The following is a 22,558-nucleotide window of genomic DNA, read 5'->3' on the forward strand; positions in this document are numbered from 1 at the left end:
GCTCACGTCACATTTACGTTGTCTCTCTCAGTTGGAGGCTGCGCGGTAACGCTCAGCGCTCACCAGAAAATTGCTTCTAATATCCTTCACTGGTCTCCGTCCAGAGCAACGGGATCTGTTGGTCCAGTATATATACTCTCTATGTTTGTGTCTGAGGAGCTAAAATTATCAGCAGCATCTGTAGAGTCTAAAATAAACACAGACCAACACATACTCAGAAAATGAATGTTCGCCTTTTAAAAATAAGGTATGAGTATGTAGCAGTACCTTTGTGGTTTCTAACCTTTTCTGTGTGATAACGTCAAACAGCCACTTCACATATGAACATGAAGAGAAGTTTGACATCTTAAAGTTAAACACCCAACTTCAACAAAGGTCAAAGTAAAAACAGATATTAAATATCACAAACTCTTGATGATTTCTTGTTTAAGTGCATCTTTTTCCCCTGCTAGATTCACAACATTCAAACTACCAATTTCCTTTACACTTCAGTATAAGTTATTTTTGCGTGACTCTGACATTCCCATAATGCAGCAGTCCCACCAGCAGCAGCAGCAGAGCCACCATCACTATGGTGAACACAGTCCTTAAGATGAGGAGGACGTAAATGAAGTGATCCGAGGAGGGACAGGTCTCTCTGTGAGGTGCTGCAAACACAAGAGAACATATCTGCTGTAACACCATGGCATTATGAACAGTATAACAGCTCATCTACAAGGGTTTTCTGTAGACTCCTTAATCATACTTGGAAACACTGTGGATGGTTGTGTTTCCTGTGGAGCTGCTCCTGATGAGGCGGCCATCTTTATAGACATCAGCTGGGAGGTTAGAGGAAGTCATCTTCTTTCTGCAGCTCAGAGTCACGTTGTTTCCTTCTTTCACATGAAAGACAGGACTCTCCAGGATCACTGAACCAGCTGGAAGACAAAGCTTATATAGATTTTTCTGAAAATGTACTCTGTTCTCATGTTCTCATCTGGTTTGTGTCTGAGGGCCCTTTCACACCTGTTTCTGTGGACTGGGTGCAATTCAGAGGGTGAAGTTGGTTTGTGTTCACACTTCACTTTGTCAAATGCACTGTAAACACAAGTAACGCGATCGAGACAGTCACTTGTTTATTTGACAGAATATCTGAAACTCGCCGACCCTTCTGGTCTCTGAAATAATGGAGCAACACCACATTTATAACGTCTTGGGTTTTCTGGTTCTGCTTTAGTGTTTCTAATATTTTAGAAGAAGGGGAACAATGCAAGCAGCTGACAGACAGCGAGTGAAGGAGAGAGAGATGATGATGATGTCACACGGATGACCAGCGATGTGTGGTCAGGAAGGCCTGGTTCAAAAACAAACTACACAGGAAGAGGAAGTTGTTGTCTACAAACTTGAGTTGTATTTCAGTCTGATACTCAGTCAGCAGGAAGACACCATGGAGGTTACAGCTCTCTGCTTCAGACTGTGTGAGTACTGACTCATGTTTTCTTCTTTTATTCCCCAGTTGCCATCCTATATCAAACCATCGTCTGATATTTAACTTTACTCCTTTGTTTATCCAGTGATGCTTGAATTCACTCTGCTGAACAGTTATACTCAGAAAATTGGTGAGTGACAAAGAAAATCCTAAAGATTCTCTAAGATGTAAAAAAAAATCCTGCAGTTTGGTTTAATAATGTGTTTTGTGAAAGGTTCAGTTTAAAATAATAATGTGCATATTTTTTTGTTCTGAACGTTTCTTTTTAGACATAACAAAATGTTTCTTGGTTTCAGATGCAGCTTTTCTTTGCATCACTCCAAACAGATTGCAGCTCTTTCAATTTGACTCTGTTTCTTTTGACTGTGGGGGGTCTGATGGCTCAAATAAATTAAGAGGGATCAGGAACACTGAGGAATTTGTTCCAGAATGTGATATAAAGACCCCAACAGGGTCAACCTGCACCATTGAGAGACTCTATCCAGCAGACAGTGGAGAATACTGGTGTGAGACTGAAGGAGGAGATACAAGCAACACGGTCAACATCTCTGTCACTGGTGTGTTTACGTTTCTACTGTATATAAGTATTTGTTTGGAATCTGTAACATGATTTTAATCATATTTCCATTGTCCCATCTGAGTCCCACAAAGTGAGCTAACCATTTTTTTTGTTCTTCACAAAACCTTGGCTGTTCAGTTGGTTCAGTGATCCTGGAGAGTCCTGTCCTTCCTCTGATGGAAGGAGAAACTGTGACTATGCGCTGCAGAAACAAGACCTCATCCACCAACCTTCCAGCTGATTTCTATAAAGATGGCCGCCTCATGAAGAGCAGGTCTGGAGAAGAGATGACCATTAACAATGTTTCCAAGTCTGATGAAGGACTCTACAAGTGCAGCATTGCTGGAAATGGAGAATCACCAGAGAGCTGGTTGGCTGTCGGAGGTGAGATAGTCATGCTTAAAGTTAGTGTATATAACTTTAGATTAGATCAATTATCTTCAGGTCTATCAATTGTAAAATTTTGTAAGCTCCTGCTACGGTTTCATGGTTAAACGGCTTTGAGAGATGTTTTCTCTTGTTTATTGGCAGGGTCACAGGTGATACCCAATCAGCAGGGACGTGTCTGTAAACCCGTGGTAATAAAAAGACAGACCACTTCCCATTTCAGTTTTTTTTTAAACACGTTGCTACGTTTTGTTGGGGCTGAATGTGGCCCTGATCCGATTTGGTAGTCAAAGTTAGAGGCCACTGTGACCTCACAAAACAAGTGTTGGGCCATAATTCAAGAATTCATACACTTATGACAACATTTAACACAGATTTTAAAACTAAAATAGTTAAATAACCATGCCTGCAGTTTGACGATTATCATGTTCTCTTGTGTTTGCAGCACCTCACAGAGAGACCTGTCCCTTCTCAGATCACTTCAGTTATGTCCTCATCTTAAGGACTGTGTTCACCATAGTGATGGTGGCTCTGCTGCTGCTGCTGGGACTGCTGCACTCTGGGAAACTTAGAGTCAAACACAAATACCTGATACTCATGTGTAAAGGTAAAGGTAGTTTGGACGTCAAGGTAATGGAGCAGTGAACATCCCATCATGCTTTGGGTTGGAGAAAGCTGGCAGGTCGAAGAAGATGCCATTTAAAAAACAAACACCAAGATTTTGATACATTTAATTTGCATCTGTTTACTTTGACCTTTGTTTCTTTGTGTCAATACTCTTTAACTGTTAGACTTTCTCAGACAGAAAACAGGTTAGAAACCACAGAGGTTCTGATGCACGGAGTATTTTTAAAAGGCGGGCTGTCAGTTTTCTCAGTATGTGTTGGTCTGTGTTTATTTTCATCTCTACATATACTGCTGATAATTTGAGCCTCTCAGACACAAACCACATGAGAACATGTATGTCTATAGAAGAGGCGTTCAGGAGCCTCTGTAGAAACAACACATTAACAGGGTCATAGAGTAGCTCAACCACGGGCCACGGGTCATTAACAAGAGCAGAAAGCAGAAACTAATTCTGCCACCCTATTTAGTTTTTTGTGTGAAGTGGTGGAAAGTTTGACTTGAATACCTTTTTTCTGAACTTAATCTTCCTTTAACATAAAAGGAATAAGTAATAATGAAATAAGTTAATGATGAACTTTCATTGACAAAACAATTTAGAACAGTGATTAATGTTAACAAATGCCAGCTTCCGTCTTTTACGGTTTTGCTTACTATTTTAAAAATATAAAAATAAAAATACAAGGGGCGGCCTCTAGCTCACCGTGTAAGAGCGTGCTTTGCAGCGGCCCGGGTTCGTATCCGACCTGTAGCCCTTTGTTGCGTCATCCCCTCTCTTTCTCTCCCCCTTTCCTGTCTATCCACTATCACTATCGAATAAAGGGGAAAGCCCCAAAAAATAATCTTATAAAATACAAATAATCATCTTATTCTCCTAATTTCAGGAGATAGAATAAAAGAATGTACCAGTTTCACTCTGTAAATCCAAAATTATATTATATATTCCTATAAAGATGTATATCACAGGACCAATTAAAGAACAACCCGGAAAGTATTTTTTCCGAAAGGAAATATCGACAAAAATGTAATTCATTCTCTCTTTCTCTTTCTCTCTATTACGGAAAATGGAGGGAATAGGTTGAAAGTGTAAATAAAAATGTTTGACAGATTTGTCAGCACAACTCATTTTAAAAAAGTAAGAGAATGTACAAATATCACTTCGAAAATACAAAAGTATCTTTTTTTTTATATTGTAGAGTTTCACATTTGCTCTTGTTAAACCATCTGCTGTGTGACTGCATCACCCACCTGACCTTTGTGTTTAGTCTTTTGTTTAGTTCTCCCAGTTGTTGGTTCAGCAGGATGGACATTGAGGGATGATAGAAGAGAGATACAAAATAATGTTACATTAAAATTGATTGTGTTTACACATTTTTGATTGTGATTTCTTCATCTGAAAACAAGAGAAATGGATTCTGGGGTAAACAGCAGGTCTTTATTTGAATTCGGAATATCCAAATGTACTGTCATACATGTCGTCAGGGTGCAATTTGCAAAAAGTAGGGGGGAATATTTTTTCTTAATGTACAACAACAAAAAACTTACAAAAATGTAATCCCCCTTTCAATACCATGAATATAGCGCCACTCAGCCAGCCATGCCAAAACACATATTTATCAATATTTTCAATATTCAATGGAAAATAATCTCGGAACGAAAAAGCACAACGTGGTGTCAACACAGAACACAACACAGCGCTTTCAAAGTGGAGAGCAGAGTTCACTTTGCGACCAAAACAAAATACTTTCACCCAGGAAACGCTTCTTTATTCCTCAGGTGTGTTTTAAGAAGTCACACGAATCAGGTGATCTCCCCCTCTCTCTACGGGACGATCAAAAAAACGGAAATGTTTTTGACCGGCTCCCGATGTCCAATCCATGGTACTTCTATTCTACATAATATATGGTCTATTGGTGGAGTAAATGATCACTTTAGCTCTTCGTTGGTCCTCTGCTGATTCCTGTTGGTTATTCCCCAGATTGTTGTGTTGTTGTGTTTTACTCTGCAGATGGTAACTGTAATGCATTACAGAGTTGTGATTTGTAGTTTTAGATTTAGTGAGTCTTGAAGAGATGTCTGCTCTATGGAAATTCATACAACATAAACTTAAAACTGTCTGCCTGCTGGCTAAGCCACAGCCCCTTGAATCAGCCTCAAGAGGTTGAATACCAATAAAAGATTCACCTCTTTATTCTTTAGAGACGGAGTCATATTCAAAGAACTGAAGTCTGTTTGGAGCAATATGAAAAAGCTCCTTCAAAAAACAGAGAAAACAATTGCAAAAGCATCTACCAAATACAAATTACTTGCAAAATCCAAACAAATAACTATACTTTAAACCAGACACAAGGTATGTTTTTTTTTTGTTTTTTTTTACAAGGACACATTTTGGTATTCCCTCTCAACATGATGGTCAGCTTTCACCATTGGGTCAGCCTGCTGAGGTGGTCATTGGAGCCAAAGGAAAAGTAACCTGTTCAAACATCTATCCATCCATCCATCTTCGTCCGCTTATCCGGTTGTCGGGTCGGCGGGGGAGCAGCTCCAACAGGGGACCCCAAACTTCCCTTTCCCGAGCAACATTAACCAGCTCTGACTGGGGATCCTGAGGCGTTCCCAGGCCAGGTTGGAGATATAATCCCTCCACCTAGTCCTGGGTCTTCCCGAGGCCTCCTCCCAGCTGGGCGTGCCTGGAACACCTCCCTAGGGAGGCGCCCAGGGGCATCCTTACCAGATGCCCGAACCACCTCAACTGGCTCCTTTCGACGCCGCGAAGGAGCAGCGGCTCTACTCGAGCTCCTCACGGATGACTGAGCTTCTCACCCTATCTCTAAGGGAGACGCCAGCCACCCTCCTGAGGAAACCCATTTCAGCCGCTTGTACCCTGGATCTCGTTCTTTCGGTCATGACCCAGCCTTCATGACCATAGGTGAGGGTAGGAATGAAAACTGACCGGTAGATCGAGAGCTTTGCCTTCTGGCTCAGCTCTCTTTTCGTCACAACGGTGCGATAGATTGAATGCAATACCGCACCCGCTGCGCCGATTCTCCGACCAATCTCCCGCTCCATTGTCCCCTCACTCGCGAACAAAACCCCAAGGTACTTGAACTCCTTCACTTGGGGTAAGGACTCATTCCCTGTTCAAACATCTATCATCTACTATATTCACAAGTGCTTACACTCAATAATGTAATAAAACAGTCCCTCCAGAAAAACGCGATTATGCGATCGCATAATTCAATGCATAATCAGCCAAAGTTCGCATATTTATGCGGGGGCCGCATTTTTTCAAATACGCCGCACTTTCGGCGCATAAATATGCGGGGCTTGCATGATTTCATAATCCCCGCATTTTTGTTGCAAAAAAGTCACATATATCTTAGCAGAAAGTTGAGAGCGGCCATTTTCCCCTGTTGCCATGGGAACGTTATGAAGGATGTAATTATGCGACGTGAACATCATCGAAAAGCAGGGTGTTGAGGGAATCTCAACACTTGAGTTTTCTCTTTTTGCAAGTTCCCGCAATTTCAGCGCATAAAATTGCATAAATATCCCGCATATTCCATTGCATTTTTTTAAGTAAACGTGCCGCATAATTAAGGATTTTTGCAGCAATCACAAAAAAGATCAGTTTTTTCAGGAAGGACTGATAAACCCACCACACCAAACTAAAGCTCCTGCTGCTGGTTTCTTGTTGGCCGGGGGTAACCATGACCATTGTGCAGCATCACAAGCAGTGCACCCATGCATACCGACCAGTGTGATGCTATAGATGCAATGCCCATTGGTCCACCTACTAAATGTCATAAATAATGGGCAACTCACAGTTACCATAGCCTGAGATCAGAGTTTAACATCGGAAAAACAGAGAAAACTATTGCGAAAGCATCTACCAAACAAATGACTATACTTTAAACCAGACACAAGGTAACATTTTTATAGATTTTATTGCAATAGATTATTGTATAACCATGTTCATAAACAAAGACACTCAGAGTGAAAAAATTAACAATATTTATGTACATTTTAACTCAACTTAAACTTAGGTCTACATTTGTGTACCACTAACAAGACGGTTTGCATACTAATTGTTTTTTAATGGTGAGTTTGTTGCGGACGAATCATCGCAACAGCAAGAAATATAAGCACACTGAAAGCACTATATGGTGCAACATGAATGAAGCTCTTACTTTATTTGTAAAGTAACCAAAGCATGGAGCAGTTAAAACAGTCTTAGTAAAGGTCTGGAACCTGTCAATCATTTATAGACTTTGGCCACCACCTAGTCAGATCATGTGAGTGAGACACGGAGCATTCAACAGGTATGTGGTCTTTGTCTAACATTTAATATAAAATACATTAAAACAAGTGGGTCTGTATTCTGACTTGTGGTCTTTCTCAACCACAACTTCAGATTAGAACAGATAATAGCAGCTAAAAAGTCTATTTCATAGCTTTGTGTCAGAGGGAAATTGCATGCAGATGCACAATATAATTCAACTGCAGTCTCAATTATAATTTAATTGTTTTGGCCTTAAAGTTTATTTAAAATGTGAGCATATTAACTGGACACCTGTTGTTTTTAACATCAAACTCATACAGAGGGTATTTATTGTGATTAATGTACCGGAAAGAGTTCTAGCGTAACTTCAATATCAAGTGATCTTTAAGTTTCAAAACACACATTCACTATGGGATGCTTTGAAGTCTTGAGCTACTAAAGTGAAAATGTGATGGGATTTTTACAGAACGATGGACAGACAGACTTACACAAGAGAACAAACTGTGGGACAGGAGTGAAAGTAAAATGTCACGACAGTGGAAATATTTGTAGAATGACGGAGAAGCAAAGGTGTTCTAACAGATGTAGTTTGTGTGAGGATGAAACTAAAGAAAGAATATAAATAGTAATGCATAGAAGTAATTTTGAAAGAACTTCAACTGGTCAGCATCAGAAGATCTGTAAACAGATGATGTGTAACCAGGGCCGGCTCTAGGTCTTTGGTTGCCCTAGGCGAGATTGAGTTTTATTACAAGAACACAGTCACAATATTTCAGAAAATAATCCATCTGCACCATAGTCTGCTGTGCAATACGTGATTGCTCTGCTGATACGGTAGATCTCAGACCTTCTGACAGACACACAGCCCTGTTTCAGTCTCCCGTCTCTGAATGAGACAAAGTTTAGGGAAGTGGCTGTACGTTGCTCTACATCGGAGGTGGAAAACCGAAACTACGGCAGAAATACATGGAGAACTTCCCCCAATTATGAAATGATCAACAATAATCATCAATTCAATCTAATAATCAGGTTGACAAGTAAATGTGTGGCTGAGGGGGCACTAGGATGATCATGTTAAATAAACATATTTTATTTCGCTTGTCGTTCTAATTCTATTATTAACGGGAAGTAGAGCTAAGGGCGACACAGCGCCCCCAACACATTTGACTCCCTACGCAATCGCCTAGTTTGCCTGTAGCACTCGCCGGCCCTGTAGAGTGCAGAAGATGGAGATAAAGATTTTGTTTTCAAACCTGTGATGTTCAGTTTATAACTCAGATTGACTTCTTTCTTTATTACTTCATTTTTGGCAAACGTTTTACTTAAAAATAATTATTGCAAAGCAATTTGTCCCTGGAAATTAACACTGTTATCACTTGTTTCTACCTGTTTTCAGAGCTCCATGATGCTTTTCCACTCAGACGGAAAGTGCCTTAAACCTCATCTCAGAACACTCTGTGTTTTGGTTTTCACTCTCCTCCTAACATCATTCTGTAGAGGTAACTTACACACAATTACAATCTTCATAGGTCACTACTAGGTCACCAATAAGTCACTACTATGGGGTGACCACCATAGTTTTTATTCTTCCTATCTATGTCTAACATTTACTATCAACAAAGGCTTGGATTCTAAAAAGAAAGAATTCCAATAATGCATTGGTTTGAAGGCAATTTAAAAGGGTTGCTCTTTGTTTTTTTCTTACAGTGTCAAAAAATATTGATGAAAAATAACAATCTGTGACACTGCAACTTTTATGATGAAACAAAAATATTCTTTTATTAGCGCTTTGTCTTATTTGAGTTGACAAAACTAGTGCTGTACCGATTCGGGCTGTGCATGCAGCATTCTTGAAAACTTAGCAATACACCCGCCAAGTGTGAAGTAGATCAGATAAACGATTCTATTTCCATTTCTATTTCATGTTTCTTTGAATAGGGACAGATGCTACGACATAGACATTTGTGAAACAAATCTCCAATGTACAGTATAACAGCATTTATAGCTATTGGTTATTTCCAATGCCCATCCTTAGAAGGGCTTTTAAACAGTCATAAAAACAAACATACAAGACAAATCCATCTGGATGTCTGGTCAAAGGTGTTTTTTCTAAAGGATATTTTAAAGTTCCCTGCAAGTGTGTTTCTAGTAAACAATCCCCTGGCCTGTAATGGTTGCACCATGTCACAGAGATCCTGAGGAGTCTGTTCATGTAAGCACCTCCAGATGAGATTGGAATTTGCAAATGCAATGTAATTGTCGAATCTTGAAACGTTGAAATCTTGATGTGATCTGGTTGGACTTTTGCCCAATATTTCTCAAGATATGCGGAGGACAAACAGACAGATATACAGAGATTTTTTCCTTTATAGTTTGATTGTTGTGGAAGTTTTTTTTTGCAGCAGGAGTGGATTTAGAAAGTTAAACAGTGAAACAAAATAAAGACAGTTGCAGACTAAAGCAAGTTTGGTTTTTGTATTTTATTATATACTTGCAAGAATATAGGAGTTACACTATTTCACAAAAGGCACAGCAGCTCAGTGTGGAAAAGTCTCTTGCCTGAATGAGAAAAAGCACACAGCTTTTATGCATCTTCAGTGAGATAGTACACACGCACTTGTCTAAGCATGACTCAGCATTTCTTACAATCAATCAAACATAGAAGACATTCAGGAGCCACTTCGCTTCTTCCCCTCTGTACTCACTTTCAACATTGTGAGAGAATCTAAAACAGAAATAAGACAAGAATATAAAAGAATCATGCTTAAATATAATTTTGCCATTACAAGATGTACTTCCTTTAGAAACATAAAAACACATCTGTTTTTCCAGGTCAATCTCAGCTGACTGGCTCATCAATAGTAGCAACACTTGGTAATGACATCATCTTACCATATCAACTGGAGCCTGTGGAAGATGCTACTGACTTGACATTGGAGTGGACGAGGTCTGACCTGGACCCCAGATTTGTCCATGTGTGGCGTTCTGGGAAAGAACTTGTGAGTAAAAAACACAAATCCTTCGAAGGAAGAACATCGCTGTTCGTCGATGAGCTGATGTCTGGAAACATTTCACTGAAACTGTCCAAAGTGAAACTCGCTGATCGGGGAACATACAGATGTTTTATTCCAGGACTGGACAGGCAGTCTTTTGTTCAACTACATGTTGGTAAGTGCATGTTTCACTCAATCTTCACACTTCCAGGAACAACACATTCTCATTCCGAAGTTGTTAAATACTGACGATTGGTCAGTGGCTCTCAGCGTCGGATACCAATGCAAAAGACACCCTTTAGCATCTGTATGGGACTCACCGGGCAGAGAGTTGCTCGACCATGGCGCTGTGACAACGGTAGCAGCTAGTATGAAATATATAAATATATAATATTGGAATTAATTGAAAGCCCCCTGTGTCTGACTCAGACGCTAAAGGAGAGTTTTTGCGTCAGTGTCTAACACCAAAGGCTCCTGAACAAGCATGGGTTTTTGACGCACTGGGGGTGAGACACTGTTGCCAGTTAAATATTTTATTAGTATTAATATGGTTTGAACAGTGTTTATTCCTAACGCATCATTCTGGCCATTGAAAGTTTAGAGTTCCACACTTGTGTCATTAGATAGTCGTACAGCACTGCCATTTGTTTTTCCTTTTGTTGATTATCAGGTGCTGTCTCCTCACCAGTCATCAGTTTAGTAGGACTAGACCGAGACAAAGGAGGAGTGGTTCTACAGTGTGAGTCTGAAGGCTGGTATCCAGAGCCTGAGGTGTTGTGGCTGGACGGTGAGGGAAACCTCCTCTCTGCTGGACCTCCAGAGACAGTCAGAGGTCCTGATGATCTCTATACTGTCAGCAGCAGCGTGACTGTGGAGAAGAGACCCAGCAACAGATTCACCTGTAGAGTCCAGCAGAAGGACACCAACCAGACCAGAGAGACAGAAATCCATGTTCCAGGTAAACATGATTAGCTATGGACCAGTTTAAAATAAATATCATGTTATTCCAGCAGCTTATAACGACCGAGAATTACGTTTCTTGTTACGTGGCCAACTCTCATGGCTATCATTAGAGCACACAAGAGTGAGGTGACAAAGAATAAGAGCGCCAAATTGATGGGTCAACAAACACAGGACTTTTACTCAGGGGTTCATGTCTTATGTAAAACTAAAAGTCAATCGTCATTTTAAAATTAAAAGAGTTTTACGGACCTAAGTCTGTGACGCTACACCGTCATGGTATGGCCTCATTGTAGTAGATTTATGTGGTACATTTTACTCCAATCACTGATGTTTATCTAACTCTAACTAAGTGAATTTGCTGCCTAAACTAGTTTCATTTCACATTTACTATGCGTTTAAAACTGTGGCTGTTGTGTTAAAATAGTACAGTCACAAGACTACAGTTAAATGATTAAACTGCCACTACGTGTCGTACATGCCGTTTTGCGAGTCTTTGGAAATTGACCTTTAATGTCGTTTAGTTATGAGGATGTGTTGGTTATTGTGTTTTTCATGATTTCAGATGATTTCTTTGAGGTCCAGTCCAGTTCTTCTTCCATTAACACTGGCTTGGCTGTTAGTTTGTCTTTTTGCATCATCCTGTTTATTCTGTTACTTCTCTTTTCTGTGTGGAAATGGAGACAAAACAAAACCAGTAAGTCACAAATGTCAAATGATTCTGATGTTTAGGGGAACTAGTGATAATGTTAACATTTAATGTTATTTGACTGAAATGTCAGTGTTTTAAAGGTAATGTAGCTACTAAACGTGAAGTGATTTGTCTACTTTTTTCTGACAATCAGTCAAATTTGGGTGTTTTATACCTCATTTTAGACTCAAATATCTCATATGCTGTGATTTCCAAAAAATAAAATAAATGTATTTTAATGCTACTGCCTTTTTTTACACAGACACGAAAATAAGCCACAGGGATGATACAGAAGAAAACAGAACTAATGATCTGTCTGTCACTGCAGAAGAAGCCGAGGCTTTGACAGGAGAAAAGGTAAAGAAGATCAAACTTAAAGAAAAGTAAAGAAACAGGAAGGACTTTCAGGGAGAGACAAGAACTAACGCAGGTGAAGTAAAGTTTGATCTGAGCTAGAAAGATAGAAAATTATTGCATCAAGAAACAGCATCTGTGTTTCCAAAGGAAGTAAGAAGAGTATAAAAGCAGCTAAAACTACTAACTTTAACTAGCTTACTTTAATAAATGTTGGGACGTTGAGAGGTTCAAGAGAAATGAGACAGAAGAGACAGAGTTCAGAAAGACAGTCAAATGACGATGAGAGCAAACGTCAGAGGAGATTTGAATAACAGAAGAGAGAGATTAACCAGAAATACAGGGGCAACATCTGATAAGAAAGATGTGGTCAACAGAAGAATTTGATATTCTCAAAAGTTTTTAGTTTGACAGTGACTAACTTTGTTGTCCAGAAGTCTTTAAATAGAGGAGTTTAAAACTGAGAGAGGTTAGATTTGCTGAAACCACTATGAACCACTGCAGACGTATAGAGTATTTATCAAACGGAAACTCAAAATTCACCTTCCAAATACTTCTCAGAGATACTTATGTTAAATTAAAAGCAGATCTACTCAATTGTAGTTACGTTCAAAGGCTGCAAAAACAAGACTTGAGTTATGATTAATGTTTACATGTGCCATTGTGTGGTATCTTTACTAACCTGCTCTAATAAAATGATGACCCACATGTCACACTCTTCATCCCTCTCCAGGAGCAGCAGAGGAGGGAGGAAGCTGAGAGAGAAAATCGGACTCTGAAAGAGGAGCTGGAGACCATGAAGAAGGAGGTTTGTCTTTACCTTAATACAGTGGTTTCAGTTTGAAGTCACATTCTTTATGTCATCCACAGTAAACAAGATCAAAGCTACAAAAGTCGTACGAGAAGAGAGAGAGATTAACCAAAAATGCAGAAACAAAATTTCATAAGAAATTTGTGGTCGATTTGAAATTCTCAAAAGTTTTTTTTGACAGTGACCATCCATGTTGTTCATAAATCTTATAATGGAAGGGGATACACATGTGAGAGGTTTAATTTGCTGAATCTAGCAACAGTCTTTACCCCCATGCAGTCAGGTTGCTTAATGAACATACAACCCCCCCCCACTCCCCATTCCTTTGTGACACAAAGCACAGAGGACATCCCTTTGTTACATAATGTCTCTGCCCATACATCATCAATATCTGTGACCTGGACATTGCATCGCTGCAAAAATACATAGCATAGCACTTTATGGGGTTAGAGGGATGTATGGGAAGTTAACTTAGGTACAAAGTCATTCTAGGGGTATTTATGGGGAGTTAAATTAAATGAAATTAGGGTAATGAAAACATGGGTAATTTCTTTTCATGGGGACATATATAGATAAGGAAAACGGGTGAACAGCTTAAAATTATATGCCTGTCTGTTTGTTTATGCTCTAACAATATTCCGTTGTTATGATATAGCAATGACAAAATAAAACTGAACTGAACTGAACTAGTACCAACCACTGCAGACGTAGAAAGTATTTATTGAACTGAAACTCAAAATTCACCTTCCAAATTATTTTGGTAGATACTTATGTTACATTAAAAGCTTGCATTTCTCAAATGCACTGAAGTTCAAATGCTGCAAAAATCAGACATAAGTTATAATTATTTTTCTTTGTGTGGTATCGTTACTAATATGCCCTGATAAAATCATTTACATCTCTGTTCATGTCTCTCCTGAGAAAGCTGAGAGAGAAGTTCAGACCAATAAGAAGGAGGTTCATCTTCACTTTAATAATTAAATACACTGATTTCAGTTTAAAGTCACACTCTTTATGCCATACATAGTGTAGACATGTTCAAACTTACAGTAGTGTGTGCAGGTCACTTACAAAAGTCATTCCAAGACCAGATCCACAGGGATTTGACCAAGTCCAGAATCAGATCAAATTGATTTACATAAATGTACACATCAAAACCAAACCAAAAATAAAATCCTTTTAAAATATGACACATTTCTTTTTATATTCCTGTTAATCTATTTACAGCAGCTTTAACTGCTGCCTTTATTTGTAGAATAACTTTGATAAACAAACATGTCTCTCATTTTATTCCCCTTTATCTTCTCTCTCCTCCCAGTTTGAAAGTAAACTAGCTGAAGTCCAGCGGCAGCTCAAAGATGAAAAGCAGAAACATGAGGATGAACAGCAGGCTCTGATGACGGAAAGACAAAAGATGAAGAATGACATGCAGGCCAAGATCAAGGAGGTTAGACTATTAAAATGTATCTCTCTGTATTTACTTTACTTTGAACATCCTACTCATCCATGTTTCTCAAGACAGAAGTTCCTTAAGACATTACTGTTTGGAGAAATGTATAATGCTCCTGAGTAGTCAGGGTTTAACCTTTAATTGGGTGTCTTTGTGTTTTATATTTATTGACATGCTTTAATAAAAGAACATGTCTCTCTTTACCTCTTTCTCCTTTGTACCAGTTGGAGGAGAAAGCCTCCCGGTCTCTGGTAAGTAATCCTGGTATTGTGAATGAGAATAAATGGACTGTACTACTATTTATTTTCTTAAGATTATTTTTTGGGGGCTTTTCACTTTATTGTGTAGAGACAGTGGATAGACATGAAAGGGGGTGAGAGAGATGGGGGGGTGACACGCATCAAAGGGCAGCAGGTCGGATTCGAACTCGCGCCGCTGCAGGACTCGGCCAAAATGGGGCGAATACTCTAACTGGGTGAACTAGAGGTCGCCCCAACTGTATTACTTATGGTCAAACAAGAGAACTCTGATTTTCTCTTACATGAGTTTCTGACCTCAGTATGTCATTAGATTTAGAATATGATCCTGGAGAATATAACATGGATGTTATTGTGCTGCTCTTCATATCTCTCTTCCCCGTCTCAGTTTGGGTTGAAGATTTTTAACAAGCGGACACTCAAGGAAGGGCAGCAGAAGAGGGAGGAAGCTGTCCAGATCCTGACCCAGAAGCAGGATGAAGCGGAGAAGCCGAGGAGTGAGAACCAGCAGGAGCAGCTTCAAAAGGAGCTGGAGATAAAAAAGGTTAATCTGTTATGGATATTATTTCCATTTATTTGTGAATTTTCTTTTGTTTAAATTTCTGCTTCATTTTATCTTGAGCGTGTTTAAATGTTGAACATAAACCACACAGAGTAAACACATACTGTATATTAAGATTGTTAAATTAAATTGAAGCTGTTGGATTTTACTGTTGTTGGTCTATTGTTTATTGATGCTGTCTGTCTGTCTGTCTGTCTGTTGAAGGACAGAGAACAAGGAGTTAACATGCAGTGGAAGAACACTAATGAAGAGCTGAAACAGACAAAGCAAGAACTCAAGAGCAGGAATGAAGAGATCAGCGCGCTTAAGAGAGAAGTACACACACACACACACACTAGCCACAGTCAGTGGTTAAAACCAGTTAAAGTAGTACACTCTAAAGCAGAGCACTGAGCTGACTGGAGTGTTTACTGACACTGTTAACATTGTAGCTACATGCTAACAGAAGTAAAATGTGTCATCCTGGCTGCTAGTGTGGTTAAAGTGTGACCACTGTTCTGTGTATGGAAGCCCTGAAATGCAAAGTGGAAAAAAGAATTGCATTCTCTCTCCCAATGCGTCAAAAAGATTGGTCAGGTCAATTTGGCTTTTAGGTGAAAGTCTTATGTTGTTTCACCCATCCACCACTCCAACCAGCCTCCTTTCATTCTTTCCTACTACTTACTACCATTGTCTCTCTTCATACTCCTTAAATTTACAGCACTGCGGTCGAGCTGCTCCTCGGCCTGTTTGTCCAAAACAGACGCTAAAGGGTTATTTGAGAGCAACTGTACGGTGTTCATTTTAGGACATCCTCAGATCTCAGACTCAGGTTTCAGACTCAAACAAAAGGCCTCAGCATTAGAAAAACCACTGTCATCCTCAGAAAAAATGGCCTCGGCATCAGAAAATCTTCTGTCAGCCTCAGAAAAACCTCTGTCAGCCTCAGAAAAACCTCTGTCAGCCTCAGAAAAACCTCTGTCAGCCTCAGAAAAAACGGCCTCAGTGTCAGAAAAACTTCTGTCAGCCTCAGACAAAAACCCTTTTCAGAAGTTGTCAGAGAAAACATTGCCCAGATGAGGGAGCTGTTGACTAGCTTTCTCAATTAGCTAATGTAGTTAGCAGATTTTACACGGCAGTTCATGAATTTTGTATTTTTTTTTAATCAAGCTTTATTGAAAGGAGTTGATATACATCAGGAAACAACAACTTCTTTACATCTTAAGAGTCTGTGTTCATAAACGAGCCAGGGAGTTACTAAAGGAAAGAAATCAACAACAAAAAAACTTCATATCAATATTTTGTTAAACTTACGGAGGTCATATGATCCAACAACTTTTTTGTTTGTACATTCAGATATGGAAAACATGTATTGTTTAATATTGGAAACCAGCTCCAAAAAGTTTGGCTTCTTTTTCAAAAACTTTGACTTATGTAAATAAGATTTGGTTAAAATAATTATTTAATGTATCGCATAACACTCTGAATAAAACTTCCAATCATATTGAGTGAATCCAAACAATACATTCTCCCAAAATAATGTGAATTGAGGGTAAATATGAACAATTCAATTAGTGTCAAATAATAACAGTTATCTCGAGACACTTTACAGATAGAGTAGGTCTAGACCACACTCTGTAAATTCCAAAACCCCAACAATTACAGTAATTCCCTCAAGAGCAAGCATTAGCAGTGGCTGTTGCGACAGTGGCGAGGAAAAACTCCCTTTTAGGAAGAAACCTCGGCAGACACAGACTCTTGGTAGGCGGTGTCTGACGGGGCCGGTTGGGGGTGTGATGAACAACAATCAAATGTGACAATCTGCTTCAGAGTTTCTTGGTATATTGGCAAGACCAAAATAAATAAAGAATAAGGCAACTCGTCAACTCTTCTTTCAACAAGACGTTAAGAGTACACCCACTGCTTTATCGTACTGGTCTTCATATGTTGAAGAGATTTGTTGGGAAAAGGTTTGGCTATTGGCACACAGGTTTTTCTTAACCAACAAAGTTAAAGAGATCTCTTTCAAAATGCTCCACAGATTTTACCCAACTAACCATTACCTGCAGAAAATGAAAAAAGTCATTAATATCAACTGTACTAAACCAAACACTGGTACATTTATTTTGGTCTTGCCAATATACCAAGAGACTTTGGAGCAGATTGTCACATTTTATTGCTGTTCATATTTACCCTCAATTCACATTATTTTGGGAGAATGTATTGTTTGGATTCACTCAATATGATAGAAAGTTTTATTCAGAGTATCATGCGATACATTTAATAATTATTTCAACCAAATTTTATTTACATAAGTCAAAGTTCTTGAAAAAGAAGCCAAACTTTTTGGAGCTGGTTTCCAATATTAAACAATACATGTTTTCCATATCTGAATGTACAAACAAAAAAGTTGTTGGATCATATGACCTCAGTCAGTTTTTTTGTTTTGATTTCTTTCCTTTAGTAACTCCCTGGCTCGTTTATGAGCACAGACTCTTAAGATGTACAGAAGTTGTTGTTTCCTGATGTATATCCACTCCTTTCAATAAAGATTGATTAAAAGAAAAATACAAAATTCATGAACTGCCGTGTAAAATCTGCTAACTACTTTAGCTAATTCAGAAAGCTAGTCAACAGCTCCCTCATCTGGGCAATGTTTTCTCTGACAACTTCTGAAAAGGGTTTTTGTCTGGGGCTGACAGAAGTTTTTCTGACACTGAGGCTGTTTTTTCTGAGGCTGACAGTGTTTTTTCTAATGCTGAGGCCTTTTGTTTGAGTCTGAGATCTGAGGATGACCTAAAATGAATACCGTCCAACTGAGCAAGCGTCAGTATTTACAGTTTTGAGTTGGGAGTGAGAATGGGTTGGGCAAAACTGTGTAACTCCTATGTAGGAGATAATATTTAATTATATTTTTTTAACACAAAACTCACTAGTAGAAAGACAACATGTATCTCAGTCAGCAGCTGAACAGTTTTCTGTCAGACTGTCACTTCCTGTAGTAATCTACTGCTGACACACAGTGGACACAGATCGGTCTGTTAGCTAGTTAATTAGTGTTGAATGACTAATTTGTATGTGTTGTCTCTCTCGCAGGTACATGAAAGTAAAGTTGAAGTGAGGGAGCATAAAGATTCTGAGTCTGAGAAGGACAAGACGGGCTCGGCCAATCAGAGCTCAGCAACAGGACCTGTCATTGTTCATGAGGTTGGGCGAAATGGGAAATATATCCATCTCAGAAACACATCCAGAGAGGTAATGTTTGTGTGTGTGGAACAAACTGTATAAATCTGCTGTTTATCGCAAAATCAATGTTCTCTTGTTTTCATGTAAATAATGAAATGACTTGCAGCAATGTAATAACACACTATTTTAACAGTAACATTCATTTCTCTCTCTGTCATCCTAACTCTCGTGCATGATTTTCATCCTGCAGGACCAAGAACTGGGAGACTGGAATTTAGAAATGCAGATCAACGACACACAACCCATCACATACACATTTCCGAAAACATTCAAGCTCTAGGCTTAACAAATTGTCAATGTGAGTCCCATTTTATTCCTCACTTTATGTTGTTGCATTTTTATCATTTTCTTCTTTCTTTCACCTCTTTTGAGTTTCAGTTGAAATAAAAGATATGTATAACAACAATAATGGTGATTATTAAAAATAATGATTGTATTGTTGGATAACTCTGCTTTTAAGTCTTTGATCTTTGCATGTTTGCAGATTGCTGTCACAGGTTATGCTAAGGATTATCATCCCATTGATTTGACGTGGAGGGACCTGAAGTCCTGGACCCCCGGAGACAAATTAAGATTCACCCTCACCACCAAAAGGGAGAGATCAAATTAACTCAGTTAATAGTCTCTGGAAGATATAATAATAATAATTAGCCTGCTGTCATACTAGTTTTTTTTTACCTGACCTTTCTGCTCCTTTTTTGTACTACAATAATCTCCCATTTAGCTGCTGCGATTAGCAACAGAAAGCACCATGGACAAAATGATCACATTAACACAGGTTACACACCAGAAACATGACGACTCAGCACTTCCTGTAAAAACACAGATTGTAGTGATGCTCTGTCACCATGATGTCACATCTCTCTTTAATCTGAAATCAACTAAAGAAGAACGCCATAAATATTAAATCAAACGCTACGTTTTTGTTATTGTGGTAACAGTTACTGAAAAACACTCTTCATTATGAAGACAAAATATAATTCAAAAATGTTTTTTTGCATTTTTATCTGAATTGAATGTATTAAATCTTTAAAGATCTTTGTTATTCTGTTTTGTTTTGTTTAACTGTCATTGAATGTATATAGGCAAGCCAATGTAGAATTTTGTAATAAAGAGATAAAAAGACAAATAGAAGTATGATTTCAATTCTGTTGAACTCCAAGTATTTAATCGGCAGACTTTTCTCATTTATTGTCTTTGTTGTGCATGTGTTAATAAACAATTGTTCAATCATGCTGATGTACATTTATGATCAATATTTGCTTTAAAACACACATCAACTTCCAAATATGCTTTTATATTTGTTCTGTGAAATGCAACTTTATAATATATTAACAAAGAACTAATTTTGTATTTACAGAGTAACAGTTGTAAACTCTCTGAGGTTTTGCAAAATCAGTTGTGCATGTTTTTATTGAAATTTCACAACTGCCATTCTACTTTCCCCCGTTTATCATCTCCTAAACCCTGAGATCACTTACCCCGGATTTGCACCAGATGCGTAATGGCTGTGTGTCTTCCCCGTTCCTCTCTGTCTGTGTAAGTCGGTCAAGGAGCATGGCCACTCAATCAGCTCTGCCACTCTGCATTTTAAAAAACACTTTCCTGGGTTTTTGGTTTGGCGCACAACTAGGCGGGCCAAAGTTTATTGTGAACCCAAATTGATATATGGGCCGGATCTAAATCTGCAAGGGGCCGGATAAATATCATAAATAATGGGCAACTCAGAGTTACCATAGGCTGCCAGTTTAACATCTGATGGAGAAGGTCCAATTTAATCAATGTCAAACTCTGCAAATGGGCTGAACAGGGACCATGTAGGGTTCTGGAGAAGACTGATTCTATGGAAACTCCTGTCCTGCCACCAGCAGTGAAATAGCTGCCTTAAAATCTACCTTAACAACTATGTCCTTATCCTAAGTTGCTAAAACAAATAGCCTACTAATGGTCCTTTGCAATAGATTTTATTGCAATAGATTATTTTATAACCAGTTACCTGGCAAATGAGTCCAAAGGTAAGATGATCATAAACAAAGACACTCTATACAAAAAACAATTCTTGATGTACCTTTTAACTCAACTTAAACTTATTCATGGTTTTTATTAATAACACTATGGTGCAACATGAATGAATCTCTTACTTATTTGCAAAATAATAATAAACAGCATGGAGCACTTTTGTGAGACAGCCTGTCAATCATTTACAGACTTTGGCCACCACCTAGTCAGATGATGTGAGTGACACACGGAACATTCAACAGGTATGTGGTCTTTGTCTAACATTTAATATAAAATAAATTAAAACAAGTGGGTCTGCATTCTGACTTCTCAACCACAACTTCAGATTAGAACAGATAACAGCAGATAAAAAGTCTATTTCATAGTTTTGTGTCAGAGGAAAATTGCATGCAGACGCAAAATGTCATTCAAATGCAGTCTTAATTATAATTGAATTGTTTTAGCCTTGAAATTTTAAATGTGAGCATATTAACTGGACACCTGTTGTTTTTAACATCAAACTGAGACAGAGGGTATTTATTGTGATTAATGTACCGGAAAGAGTTCTAGCATAACTAAAATATCAAATGATCTTTAAGTTTCAAAACACACATTCACTATGGAATGATTTGAAGTCTTGAGCTACTAAAGTGAAAATGTAATGGGATTTTTACAGAACGATGCACACAGATTTACACAAGAGAACAAACTGTGGGACAAGAGTGAAAGTAAAAATGACAGTGGAAATATTTTTAGAGTTGTCACCATAGAAGTAAGAACAGATGTAGTTTGAGAGGATGAAACTAAAGAAAGAATATAAATATGAATGAATTTTAACTGGTCAGCCTCAGAAGATTTGTAAACCAACGATGTGTAACTTACTGTAGAGTGCAGAAGATGGCGATAAAGATTTTGTTTTCAAATGTGTGATGTTCAGTTTATAACTCAGATTGACTTCTTTATAACTTCATTTTTGACAAACATTTTACTTAAACATAATTATTGCAAAATAATTTGTCCCTGGAAATTAACACTGTTATCACTGGTTTCTCCCTGTTTTCAGAGATCCATGATGCTTTTCCACACAGACGGAAAGTGCCTTGATCCTCATCTCGGAATACTCCGTGTTTTGCTTTTCACTCTTCTCCTAACATACTTCTGTAGAGGTAACTTACACACAATTACAATCTTCATAGTTCACTATTAGGTCACCAATAAGTCACTACTATGGGGTGACCACCAGAGCTTTAATTTTTCCTATCTATGTCTACCATTTACTATCAACAAAGGCTTGGATTCTAACAAGAAAGAATCCCAATAATGCATTGGTTTGAAGGCAATTTAAAAGGGTTGCTCTTTGTTTTTTTCTTACACTGTCAAAAAATATTGATGAAAAACAACAAGCTGTGACACTGCAACTTTTATGATGAAACAAAAATGATTCTGTTATTAGCGCTTGGTCTTATTTGAGTTAACAAAACTAGTGCTGTATCGATTCAGGCTGTGCATGCAGCATTCTTGAAAACTTAACAATACACCCGCCAAGTGTGAAGTAGATCAGATAAACAATTCTATTTCCATTTCCATTTCATGTTTCTTTGAATAGGGACAGATACTACGACATAGACATTTGTGCAACAAATCTCCAATGTACACTATCACAGCATTTATAGCTATTGCTTATTTCCAATGCCCATCCCTAGAAGGGCTTTTAAACAGCCATAAAAATAAACATTTAACATTGCCATATTAAAATACATAAAGCACATAAACATACAAGACAAATCCATCTGGATGTTTGGTCAAAGGTGGTTTTCCTGCAATTGTGTTTTTAGTGGACAATCCACTGGCCTATAATGGTTGCACCATGTCACAGAGAGCCTGAGGAGCCTGTTCATGTAAGCAGGAATTTGCAAATTCAATGTAGCTGTCGAATC

The 22,558-nt window shown here is 38.4% G+C and overlaps 1 protein-coding gene across 1 annotated transcript; it reads left to right on the plus strand.

Moving 5' to 3' along the window:
• The first annotated feature begins 1,315 nt into the window (after positions 1-1,315).
• LOC114546203 (butyrophilin-like protein 2) lies at positions 1,316-11,347 on the plus strand. Its single transcript, XM_028564891.1, has 7 exons — positions 1,316-1,457; positions 1,554-1,598; positions 1,921-2,025; positions 2,166-2,411; positions 2,860-3,021; positions 10,153-10,488; positions 10,984-11,347. Exons 1-7 carry the CDS (start codon positions 1,316-1,318, stop codon positions 11,283-11,285), a joined length of 1,338 nt encoding a protein of 445 aa, XP_028420692.1. The 3' UTR covers positions 11,286-11,347.
• Positions 11,348-22,558: the final 11,211 nt, after the last annotated feature.

Source organism: Perca flavescens, chromosome 19 (assembly GCF_004354835.1).
Source record: "Perca flavescens isolate YP-PL-M2 chromosome 19, PFLA_1.0, whole genome shotgun sequence".
Taxonomy (NCBI): Eukaryota; Metazoa; Chordata; class Actinopteri; order Perciformes; family Percidae; genus Perca; species Perca flavescens.

Bases quoted from the DNA above. Each gene is read 5' to 3' on its own strand.
- LOC114546203 (XM_028564891.1), top strand. From the start codon at position 1,316: ATGTGTGGTCAGGAAGGCCTGGTTCAAAAACAAACTACACAGGAAGAG. The intron at 1,458-1,553 runs GTGAGTACTGAC...TTGTTTATCCAG, and splicing joins AGCTCTCTGCTTCAGACTGT to TGATGCTTGAATTCACTCTG. The intron at 3,022-10,152 runs GTAAAGGTAGTT...CTGTTTTTCCAG, and splicing joins CCTGATACTCATGTGTAAAG to GTCAATCTCAGCTGACTGGC.